Genomic DNA, 12889 nt, shown 5'->3' with positions numbered 1-12889 from the left:
AGTGTGTGTCTTGCACAAGGCCAACGTGTGCTTGTGGTCTCTGCCTTCAGGAGAAGTATGTGGAGGAGCTGGCAGCGGTGAGACAGACGCTCCAGACAGACCTGGAGACGTCCATCCGGCGGATTGCCGACCTGCAGGCAGCTTTGGAGGAGGTGGCATCCAGCGACAGCGACACAGAGAGGTAACCCCCGGGGGTGGGCGGCGGGTGCACCTGCTGTACTGTGCCCTGGGGTATTCTGCAGCCTTTGGTCACAGGTCCTCCGGGGAGCCGCAGATGCGGGGAGACCCGGATGCGTTTCATGGTGGGAGGGATAACTGGCTGGCTCGTGTGAGGAGGGACAGGACGCTTGCTTCCCCTCCGGAGTTAGCATCTCCTGGTTGCCACGGAAACCGCCAGATCCAGCTCTCTGAGCCTTCATGGAAAACCCTGGGGAGTGCCTGCAAAGTGGGCTCCAGTTCATAATCGTGGCCAGTTACACGTCCGATCTGGGCCCACTTCCTTCACGTGTAAAGTGGACATAACACTTCAAACCAACCATGTGAAATGGCCAGTTGCTGAGCACTCTTGACGGGCAGGTGGACGTTCCGTGGGCACAGCCCACTGCCTACCGCGTAGGACTGTCAGAGTCAGATGGACATCACTTAGAGCAGTTCATGCGCTCTGTGTACGCGCCGTGTTCGTGCGCGGAAATGGACATCACTTCACAGAAGCAATGACTGATTCAAGGAGGCAAGATGAGCCAGCAGGTGATAGGCCAGGCGTCTCAAGTTCAATGTCAGGGCTTCTGTCCTTTCTCAGAAGACAGGTTGCTTCCTACCACCTCCACTCAAGTCTCCAGCTGCCACAGGCCAGGGGTGGGCAGTTCAGCTGGAGGGAATTTGGGGTGTCCCAGGTGGCCACAGGGGCCCAGGCTGTCCAGCCCTTGCAGGGGGCCCATAGTGTCCTGTCCCCCAAAGCTGCCTTTGGAACCTTGCCGCGTTACTTCTGGAACCCACAACTGCCTGTCCCTGTCCAGCCTCTGCCACCAAGCCTGGCTGGCAAAAATCGTTTCCTTTGCGATTGCTTTGGGAAGAAACAGGGCGCCTTGACCTAACCTTCAGGTGCGTGCCCTCCTTACACACACCTGCATGGGGTGGGCTGCATCGGCCACTGGTGTCCCTTGTGGACTTTGTCTCTGTGGGCGATGGTGTGCATGGCAGCCAGATGACCAACTATCAGGCCATAGAGAGCAGCCCTCTCCACTTGCGCGAGGACCCCGGAGCAGTTCAAGGTCACACAGCAAATTAGCACCACGGAGCGAGTTAGAACCCAGGGCTGCTGCATTTGCTACCCTAGACCTTTGCCTGTCGCCCCTCCTAACAGGTGAAACAGGGACAGCTGCTGACCTGCAGGAAGTGTAGACGTGAGCTGGGCGGTGAGGGAAATAGCGTGCGAATCAGCTGCGGTTTAGCCAGTGGGAGGAGCCGGTAGAGCGGACCATGCCTAGTTAAGGGGAAGAAAAGCCCAGAAGGAAACACGCCAACATTCTGATGAAAGGCATTACTGGTGACCTAAAATTTTGTTTGATTCAAGCTTATTTACATTTTTTAAAACTTTTGAAGAGAGGGAGGCACAGAATCTGAAGCAGGCTCCGGGCTCCGAGCTGTCAGCACAGAGCCTGTTGCGGGGCTCGAGGCCACAAACTGTGAGATCATGACCTGAGCCGAAGTCGGACACTCAACCGACCAGCCTCCTAGGTGCCCCTGTATACCTGTTTTTAGAAGGCGAACCCATCCTTTCGTTGATGCGGTTCTGGGCTGGTCATACGCTGCTCAGAGACGTGTAATGTCAACCTGTCCCATGCACTGCCCTCCCCTGCAGTTTTCTTAGTGTCCTGACACAGTCACATCTGTGATTATAAACCCGATTGTCGATATAACCCACCTGACGCTTGGGCTGGTTCTTCCATTAAAAGAAACATTAGTGCTTTTGCATTAATTATAATTTGAATTAATGCTGGTATATACTAGTACTTTTTTTCTTTCACCGAGGAGCAAAACTTTTGAACCATTTTTACTTGCGAAGCAAGAGATTGCTTTTCTTTTCTTTTTGCAAGTTTCTATTCTACTTCCAGTATAGTTAGCACACAGTGTTCTATTAGTTTCAGGTGTACCATATAATGATCCAACCATTCTGTACATCACTCAGCATTTGTCATGACAAGTGTGCTTAGTCCCCATCACCTATTTTCCCATCCCCACACACATACCCCTCCCCTCTGGCACTCGCCAGTTTGTTTCCTGTAGTTAAGAATCTATTTCTTGATTTGTATGCGTGTCTGTCTCTTTTTTTTCCTTTGCTCATTTGTTTTGTTTTTTCCATTCCACATATGAATGAAATCATGTGGCATTTGTCTTTCTCTGACTTATTTCACTTTGCATCATACTCTCTAGCTCCATCCCTGTCATTGCCAAGGGCAAGATTTCATTATTTTTTATGGCTGAGTACTAGTCCAGTGTATACATACACCACTTCTTCTTTATCCATTTATCCATTGCTGGACACTTGGGCTGCTGTTACAATTTGGCTATTGTAAATGGTGCTGCTATAAACACAGGGGTGCATTATCCTTTCAAATAAATGTTTTTGCATTCTTTGGGTAAATACCCAGTAGTGCGATTTCTGGATCATAGGGTAGTTCTTATTCTCAAGTTTTTGAGGAACCTCCATACTGTTTCCCACAGTGGCCGCACCAGTTGGCATTCCCAACAGTGCAAGAGGGTTCCCTTTTCTCCACATCCTCGCCGACTCGTTTGTGTTTGTGATTTGAGCCATTCTGACAGGGGTGAGGTGCTGCCTCATTCTGATTTTTTTTTTAGTGTTTATTTATTTTTGAGAGAGAGAGAGAGAGCAGGTGATGGGCAGCGAGGGAGACACAGAATCCGAAACAGGCTCCAGGCTCCAAGCTGTCAGCACAGAGCCCGACGCAGGGCTCGAACTCCCAAACCGTGAGATCATGACCTGAGCTGCAGTCGGTCACTTACCCAACTGAGCCACCCAGGCGCCCCCCTCCTTGTGGTTTTGATTTGCATTTCTCTGATGATCGGTGATGTTAAGTACCTTTTCATGTATCTGTTGGCCATCTGTAGGTCTTCTCTAGAGAAATGTCTGTTACTGTCTTCTGCCCACTTTTAATTGGATTAGTTGGTTTTTGGGTGTTAAGATTGCTTTTCTAATACATGAAAGTTATCAGCAAAATCAATGAAAGTTATAAAAATAACAAAACTGGAAAGAGGCACAGGGTTGCGCTTGCAGGTGTGGGTATAGGCTCAGCAGAGGTGTGACAGGAAGGAAGGTGTACATTCCCTTGACTGGGGAGTGAGATCCTGGTGGGAAGGTCACAGAGGGTCACAGACATCACTCCAATCTTAAAGGGACCCTGCCCTCACCCTCATCTTGATAGGAGGCACGCTTATCTCTTTCCGTTCCGGGTGAAAAGCCTCATCCTCACCCTCTGTTCTGATCCTACTTTCCTGAGCTCCAGATCCTGGGTCCCCGGGGAATCCCATCTGAACCCCATCTTCCTGTCTGCGTTTTCATGACCTTCTGTCTCACAGGACTCGGTCCTGACTCTCTGTCCTGTGACTTGGATTGGACCCAGCCACAGAACAGAGACTTAACCAGTGCCATGAGAATGGGGGGACCCTGGGGTGGGGAGAATTGCCCACAAAGAAGTCTCAACACATTTTGGAGAATTGATATGGCACAAACCTTGTCCCCTGGCCACGCTGCAATTAACATGATTATCAGCAATTAAAGTCATGCCCTGCCAGGCTTCAGGGCCCCAGCTCCTCCCCGGGGTGCCAGCGTCTCCTCCTCTTCCCCCGTCCTGACGGCTCCGCACTGTACTTGCTTCTTAATTGTCTCATCTCCTGGGGTATGAGGTTTGGATGGGAGCCCGAGGGACCTCTCCAAACTGAGCGCTCAATTAGGACTCACACCCACCCGGCGGGGAGAGAGAAAGAACGTGTGTGCACGCGCGCTGGAGGTAAGGTTCTTTAAGAGACTTGTTCAAATTTTAAAAAGTCACATTTCCCCATGTTGGGAATTCAATCCAAGTGTAACGGGCCTTCCAGGCTGGAAACGTGGTTACGTGCCCACAAAGCCAGGTAGCCTGTGCGGCGGCATTGAAACCCATGCCTTCCTGCACGCGCACTCTGCGCTGTGACTTCAAACGAGGCGTCAGCCTTCTCTGATGAATGGGGGAAGTGCTTCGGGCTGTTCCCCAGGGGGCGTGGAGCACCTTCGTTACTCCTGAAGGGAGAGATGCGTCAGCTGACGGCCCCATCTGTTCCTGCCCCAGAATCTGGGGCTGCTCTGCCTGTTACCTTTCTGGGGGCTTGGGGGTGGGGCGGGGGGAGTGTGGAGAAGCCGATGGATGACCTCTGGTTCCTAGGTCAGCTGGGAGTGTATCAATTCAGAGACCAAGGCTCTAGAAAGGTGCCTTCTGTTGCTGTGTCGTGTGTGGGTTGCGTGTTCCTCAGCCTGGGTCAAATTAGGCTGTAGTAAGAATAGGAAGATGTGGGTCAAACCAAAGATGGCAGCTGCCACCACAGGCATAATTTTGAGTTACTTTATTTATTAGTGGGCCTCGGGCTCCGGCCAGACTGTTAACAATATGCAGACTCAAAGCATCTCTCCTTTGCTCTGAGAAAGTTGGTGCCCCATTCCAATTACAACATGGCGCCCTAGTGCAGGGTAGCGCATGTTTAAATGATGCCAGAGAGGCCATCTGGCCTTCCCAGAGTCCTTCTAGCCTGGAAGGCCTGGATCCAGGAACTAGTGGGGTTCACGGGGAGTCAGGACTCCAACCTATTTTACCTCTTCCCGCCTTAGAAGAAATGATGGCAATTGGGTTGGTCGGCACTCTTTGCTAAGGACCCACTTTGGGCCAGGCCACACCACCTACTTGTCTTACAACTGTTGAGGCGGGTGCCCAGTTTATGGATGAGGACACTGGAGAGTTCAAGAAGTTGAGGATCTGGCTTGGGCTCACACAGCAAGCAAAGGGGCCGCCATGATTTTCGGGCTGCCCCCCCCCCCACTCCCCTTGAGCAAACTCTGCTGTCATGCCCAACATACCCCATCTTCCCCCTTTTTCTCATCACAGCCCTTGTTCTCCACCTAGCAACTGGCCTGTCACTGTGGTGAGTGTGTGGCTGGGTCACTGTGACCCAGGGCCGATGCATTCAGGCGTTACTTCCCAGGCCATGTGTACGTTTAGACTGGAGTTGTCTGACAAAGACTCATGCTAAAGGACTACAACAGAAGACATCTCATTAATTATCTTGCTTAGCAGCAAGCCCCTGTCCGCAAATGCCTGGCATAGTTCTTTAAAAGCCACGTGTGCCAACATGAGAGAGAGAACCACTGATTAGTCAGGAGACAAGGCTCTGTCCTGGCTGCACTGCCAAGTAGACTCGGACCAGGTCTTCTGCCCTTCCTGGGCCTCTGTTTGCCCAATCAACACATCAAAATCATCATCATCATCATCATCATCACCATCACTATCGCCTTCATTACCATCACTACCACCATTTGACGTTAAGATAGGAGGTACACTGGGGCGCCTGGGGGGCTCAGTCTGTTGAGCGTCTGACTCTTGATTTTGGCTCAGGTCATGATCTCAGAGTTTGTGGGTTTGAGCCTTGCATTGGGCTCTGCACTGACGGTGGGGAGCCTGCTTGGGATTTTCTCTCTCTGTCAAATAAATAAATAAACATAAAAAAAAGACAAGAGGTACAGTAAAAAAAAAAAATAGGCCAAAATGGAACTTGCAGCACACTCTTTCTTCATAGGATAAAAGTGTCAGTGAGTTTCAAACTCCCTCTTAAGTAGAACCGTACTTTTTTTTTTTTTTACACCAACACAAACTCCTATAGAAAAGTCTAGCTTAGGATGGAGTGCAGAAAGAAATGAAAGCTTGGGGTCAAGCCCCCCTACTTGGTGTCTTTCCCTTAGGAGCCCCTGTGAGGTCTCCAAGAATGCAAAGGCTCTGTAGAGTGTGGTGTAAAATTCCAGTGTCTGTCAGAGCCAGTAATCCATGGCTTCTAAAGAGTCAACCTGGTGGTGATTTCTACCCATCTGATTCAATGAGTCTCCAGTTCACACAGAACAAAATACCTGCTTCTGCCTGAAAGCGTGTCCCATCCCCCTACCCAAGCTGAAGACCACCTCAGAATGAGGCTGTTAAGAGCCTTCTGCAATTTCTCAGACCGTAACGTGTGATGCAGCTTCCAGAAGCCCTTCTCCACCCAGCCTCTTTATTTTAGACATACTCAGGTTGAGAGCTTCTAAAATGGTGGGTACCATGGAGTCCAGCCTGGACATCACGCTTGGCCTGGATGGTAATTCATCAGGAAGTCGACAGGCAGAATGACTGGCAGACCTTGACCTTAACCTCGGAAGTTCCATGAAAATTCAGTGACTGAGTTCACAGGCAAAAGCAACCAGTGCACAGATTAAAATCTCTATAGAAACGTAGGATTATTTTCCATAGGGCTTCATACCTCTATCTTTTTATTTCTCATGACTGGTTCTTTTCCAAAGTCACAGGATTAGAAGGCACAAATAAAGATCACTGAAATCTTATGCTCTTACGAGATGGCTTCTTAAGATTCTTCACCATTTTTTCCCTGCATGGGTATAAAGGGTATAACAGTCATTGATATAGCAATGGTGGGTCGTGGCTGCTGCCTGCTGATTTCGCATAGAGAATATTGGCTTGGAAAACCCAGTTCTTTCTGTTAAGGCAGAAGCCAGCACTGAGATTAGCTACTGTAATAGTCAGAGTCTGGCAAGAGCCAGAGGCTCACCCCAGTGGATTTAATAAAGGGACTATTTACAAAGATATGGGCCTAGTGTAGAGACCCACCAAGAATGGCACAGCCCCAAGGGCTAGTAATGCCTGGAAACAGGTAGAGAGGGCTTCTGGAAGCCGTGGCTCTGGCTTTTGCTTGAGGGCTGACACCAACACAAGGAGATAGGCAGTAGGAAGAATTCTTTTCTTTTTTTAATTTATTTTTATTTATTTTGAGAGAGACACAGAGACCAAGCGGCCTGGAGCCTTCTTGGGGTTCTGTGTCTCCCTCTCTCTCTGCCCCTTCCCCGTTCATGCTCTGTCTTTCTCTTGCAAAAATGAATAAAAATTTTTAAGAAATAATAAAATATAAAAGGCTAGAAAGTAAATATGTTAGGCTGTGGGGGCCACATGATCTTTCTTGCAACTACTCTGCTATGATGAGCAAAAGCAGTGGTGCAAAATGGAAATGAGTTCGTGTGGCTGTGTTTTAGTAAAACTTTATTTATAAAAAACATTCATAGGTTGGATTTAGCCCATGGCTGAAGCTCATTGGATTCACAAAGCATTGTCTGAAAGAACTTCTGGTCTGGCCTGAGCCCTGGGGCTAAAGGGATGAATAAAACATATTCTTGGGTCATGAGGGGCTCTTTGCAGCCTGGTGGGGACAGATAAATATGAATAGGAGCCCCAACACTGACAGATCCTTGAAGGAAGGGACCAAGGAGCCACAGGTACCTCCCTTGGAGAAGCAACCAGGTTTTCTAAGGAAGGAATTCTCCAGATTCCATGCAAAGAACAAAGCGGGCAGCCCTGGCTTGTGAAGCCAGGACTCAAATGAGGTCATAGATGTCTGAGGGTGTGGCTTGGATATCTACACCCACACACTGGGCAACTGCATTCTGGTTAAGAGCATGAGGTTAATAGCTCCTACAGACCTGGAATTCAAAGCTATGTGACCTTAAATGAGGGTGTCATTCTCCTCATTCACTAAGTGGATAGAGGCGGGATGGTTAGAGGAGATCACATGTAGAGCATATTTGTTGAATGAAGGGATGCTCCCTAAAGAATAGCTACCACTGTAATTAGTCTCGGAGTTTCCCAGAATGCCCTGGAAAGCTGGCCACCTGCCCTCTTGTCTGATTCACTAGCACTCACAAAGAACATAAAGCAAATGCGTGGCTTATTGACAATAATGACGCTGTTAATAATAGCGGCGCGGTTATACTAAAACAAGAGCAGTGATAATGGCTGCCGCCTTTTAATCAACACTATTTATTTGTCAGGAACCATGCCAAGATGTTTATAAGGGTTATCTTGCTTAGTCTGCTCCACAACTCCACCCCATTCGTCACCATATTTCACAAAGGAGCACGGGGCGGGGGGGGGGGGGTCAGAGAAGGCAAGTGACTTGCCTGAGATCACACAGGGGCAAAGGTTGGAAGTTTGTCTAACATCAAAGACCATGTTCTTCCCCTGGAAGCACAAGGATGACAGACTCTTTTCTGTGTCTCTTCCTAGTGTCCAGACGGCAGTGGACTGCACCAGCAGTGGCCGAAAAGAGATGTAAGTTGACCCTGAGTAGAATTGAGCAGTTGACATTGAAACCAAGGACGAAGCCAAGAGCTCTTGGCTCTCTGTGTCCAGTCTGCAGAGGAAACATGCATACCCACTTGGAGAATTACTAGCAATGCCATGATAGCTCTGACTCCACGGTCTTAACATATAGCACTGGGGACATATTACTGAACTGCACAACTCCTTTTAGACAGAGAAGTCCATGACTTATCATACCACTGTCCCCATCAAATACTTTCAATGGCTCCCTATTGCCTCAGAATAGACTTTTTAGACTGACATTTGAGCCCACACATACCTGACCCTTACTTCCCACTCTAGCTAGGACTCCTATTTTGCATATCATCCATGCCCTGCCCATTTCCAACCTCCATACCTATGTGTATGCTGTTCCTTCCTGCTCAAATTCCTTTCACCAGGCCCTGCATGGCCAACCCCTGACCTTGAAACAAGTTGTGGCTCAACTATCACTATGTGATGCATTCCGTTACGCCTCCAAAAGCAAATCAAGGCTCCCTCCTAATTCTTCTACTTTCTATCCCTTTCTGTGGCATTAATAACTTTCTCCTTTATTTTGTGGTTATTTCTATAGATGTCTACTGTGGTAAGGTGGAGTCTTAAGGACAAGTTCAATGTTGGGTTCATGTTTATAGCACCTTCCCATGGTGCCTGGCATAGAATATGCTATCAACAAACAAATGAATTTATAGACAGATACCAATATAGGCATATATAGATGCAGATATCAAAATAGATATATAGTTTTAGATATAAATATTGATAGATATAGTTGAGTGAATATATCAACTAGAAAACAAAATAATCATTGAGTACCCACATCAGTGACAGGCCCACATAGCTTCACCCTGTGCTGCTTTCAGAATTAAGGGACATAAAAGCAAAGGCTCTGTATACAAAGACATTCTGGTTAAGGCAGGCAAAAAGTTAAGACTTTCACACTTGACATATTCCATGGACTTATCATTTGGTATAAAATTCAATGCCAAATTTTACTCTAAAATCAGAGTTGCCTCAATATCTATATTAGAGTGTTTATCTCCCCAAGGAAGAGCATCAGTTAGTAGCATGGGCACTGGAACCAGAGAAACCAGAGTTTGCATTACAACTTTATCGCTAACTAGGTGGGTGACCTTGGCCAGACCCAAGTTGGCCTCCCCAAATCCCATTTACTCTCATCTATATAATGGGAACAGCACTGGTTCTCATCTCTCAGAGATGGTGTTGTGACCACTGATTGACGTTATGGATGTACAGTACACATGCTTGGCTTATGCTTAGGGTCTAATATCTAGTTATTGCTGTTACTGTGGTTGTCATTGTGCTGACAGCATCCTGTCTTCTGGTTCTAGAGATAACGTCTCCGTCCTCAGCTCCCAGCCAGAAGGGAGTCTGCAATCCTGGCTGAGTTGTACTCTGTCCCTGGCCACAGATACCATGAGGACCCCCTCGCGACAGTCAGTCAGCAGCCACTCCCTCAGCCCCAGGTAAGAGTATCTCCCTGCTACCTCTGGATGTCCAATAACTTGAAAAATCTCATCCTTGAAAGATTGTTGCTCATGTCTTCCACTTTCTCCAGCGTAGGCGTAGTCTTGGACAGTTTGAGCTATGACCCTGCCACTTCTTAGCTGAATGACTTTAGGCAGTTCGATTATCTTCCCTGAGCCTTCATGTCCTCATCTGTGCAACAGGAAGTATAATTGTGTTTACTGCTCTAAACAGTTAAAGTGATGAGGATCTAATGCAGCCCTTCCTACAGCATGGTTTTCAAGATGATTTTTTAAAAAGCGTGTGGTGAACATTTTTTAAATAACTGTGGATTTATTATAGTCTCCTTCTATCTAAAGCAAGCCCTACTTGTTTTCCACTTATGGATGGTTCTGGATTTAAATTTTTCTTTCGTAAACATATTCACTTAAGTGTTTCTGTATTTGAGTTTGTTGTTGTTGTTGTTATTTTAATGGCGAATCAGTATCTTTGACAGTAAGGCTGGATAATTTCTCCCTCAGAGACTTTAGCTTTGTTCTGAATGTCAAGGTTTTATATTTTCCCCACTACAGAGGGTGATGGATTCAGTTGCGGCCTGAGATGAAACTCTTGCAGATCTGTAGGATTGCCAACAATAGGTTCCTTCAACAAACGGGCCTCGGGATGCACCCTTAGTTTAGGGCTTAAATCCATCATCGCCCTTGTTTTTCAGCCTCGTTTCTCTCAGCTCATTTGTTTCAAGGACGGCCCTCTTGTAATTAGGAGCTAATGGCCATACATCAGAAATTATGGATTAAGCAGATATGTAATTAAGATGAAAGGCATGCTGCTTTTGAGATAACAGAAGAACCAATGTGATAAGATTGAAAGAAAAGTCAGTGACTTGAGGAGCCAATGCAGACAATCCCTTCTTGACTTGAAATGTGTTTGCTCTGAAGGAGGGGGCTGCTTCTACAAAAATAAGGGGGTGGAAGTTCACACTAACCTTTCAGGCATATTCAGCAAATGGCAAATGTCTGACGCATGCCTGCAGATCATCTTAGGCTGAAAAACTTGACGCGGAAAATATCAAAGAGAGGCTCCAAGAGTGCAAGGATGCATCAGGGGAGTTAATTAAAGCAAAATTATCTGATTACTGCTCTTAATTAAAAACAAAGGCCTATATGGAGAAAGGGCCACCTCCTCTGTGAACCCCAAAGGATGAAGACTTTTTCTCTCTTGATAAGTAAACACCCTGTTTTTCCACATTGGCCAGTGTGTAAGGCAGCAAAGCAGAACAAGGCAGCCGTAGCAGCATGTGAATGCTCCTTATAGTATCTGAGTGGTGTAATTATACTCATACAGGCATTCTGCGTTTTATTGCATTCACTCTACCACACTGTCAGATATGGTGTTACCTACAAACGGGAGCTCTGTCAAGCAAGTCTACAGGTGCTGTTTTTCCAACCACATTTGCTCTGTCTCTCTGCGTCACATTTTGGGAATTCTTGCCACATTTCAAACTTTCCCCTTATTACTTTATTTGTTATGGTGATCGGTGATCCAGGATCTCTGATGTTACCATTGTCATTATCCTGGAGCGCCACGGAACACACCCATATAAGCGTTGTGTGTGTTTTGATGCCTCTACCGGTCTGCCATTCCCAACCCCCCTCCCCCTCCTTGGGCCTCCTTATTTCCTGCGACACAACAATATTAAAACGAGGCCAATGAATAACCCTCCAGTGGCCTCCAAGTGTGCACGTGAAAGGAAAAATCACACATCTCCCCCTTTAAATCAAGAGCTAGAAATGATTCAGCTTAGCAAGGAAGGCACCTCAAAAGCTCAGAATGGCTGAAAGCTGGGCCTCTTGTGCCCAACTCTTAGCCAACTGGTGAACATGAAGGAAAAGTTCTAGAAGGAAACGACAAGTGCTACTCTAGTGAATGCATGAATGATAAGGAAAGAAACAGCCTTACTGCTGATCTGGAGAGAATTTCAGCGGTCTGGCTGAAGCTCAACCCTGACACAAGACTCCCTTAAGCCAAAGCCTAATCCAGAGCAAGGCCTGAATTCTCTTCCATTCCATGAAGGCCAAGAGAGGTGCAGAAGCTGCAGAAGCAACTTGTGAAGGTAGCAGAGGTTGGTTCATGAGGTTTAAGGAAAGAAGTGTCTCTGTAACACAAAAATGCAGGGCGTGAAGCAGCAGGTGCCCATGTAGAAGCCACAGCAAGTTATCCAGAAGACCTAGCTCCGATCATTCATGAAGGAGAAGGTGGCTACACCAAGCAGCAGATGTTCGGTGCAGATGGAAGCGCCCACACTTGAAGGACATTCATAGCTAGAGAGGAGAAGACAATGCCTGACCTCAAAGCTCCAAGGGAGAAGCTGACTCACGTGTTAGAGGCTAGTGCAGCTGGTGTCTTTGAGTACAAGCCAGGGCTCATTTACCAGAATCCGAGGGCCCTTAAGCATTATGCTACATCTACTCTGCCTGTGCTCTGTAAATGGAACAATGAAGCCCAGAGGACAGTACATCTGCTTACAGCATGGTTTCCTGAATATTTCAAGCCAGCTGTTGAGACCTACTGCTCAGAACTAGAAGATTCCTTTCCCAATATTCCTATTCATCGGTATCGCACCTGGTCACCAGGAGCTTGGCTGGTGTGGAGAGGTACGACGGGATTAATGTTGTCTTCAGGCTGCTAACACAGCACCCATTCTGCAGCCTGTGGAACAAGGAGAAATGTCTATTTTCAGGTCTTATTATTGAAGAAATACATCAGAAAGTCTAGAGAGCTCCCATAGACAGGAAGTCCTCTGATGGATCTGGGCAAACTGGAAACCTTCTGAAAAGCATTCACCATTCTAAAGAACAGTAAGAACATTCTTGACTCACAGGAGAGGTCAAGATAGCGGCATTAACAGGAGTGTGGAAGAAGTGGATTCCATCCCTCAAGGAGGACGTTGAGGGCTCAAGACTTGA

At 47.3% G+C, this 12889-nt stretch overlaps 1 protein-coding gene across 1 annotated transcript in view; it reads left to right on the top strand.

The window, feature by feature from the left end:
• The window catches only part of MYO18B (myosin XVIIIB), a 240724-nt gene that overhangs the window by 204116 nt on the left and 23719 nt on the right, over positions 1-12889 (top strand). Inside the window, 3 exon segments of the mRNA XM_077761677.1 lie at positions 51-181; positions 8361-8405; positions 9788-9922. Coding sequence (XP_077617803.1) covers positions 51-181; positions 8361-8405; positions 9788-9922 — 311 coding nt within the window.

The sequence above is a fragment of the Crocuta crocuta genome, unplaced genomic scaffold (assembly GCF_008692635.1).
Source record: "Crocuta crocuta isolate KB4526 unplaced genomic scaffold, BGI_CrCroc_1.0 scaffold348, whole genome shotgun sequence".
NCBI classification, from domain to species: domain Eukaryota; kingdom Metazoa; phylum Chordata; class Mammalia; order Carnivora; family Hyaenidae; genus Crocuta; species Crocuta crocuta.
Note: the sequence above shows the minus strand (reverse complement) of the source record. Positions and strands in the feature narration are given on the sequence as shown.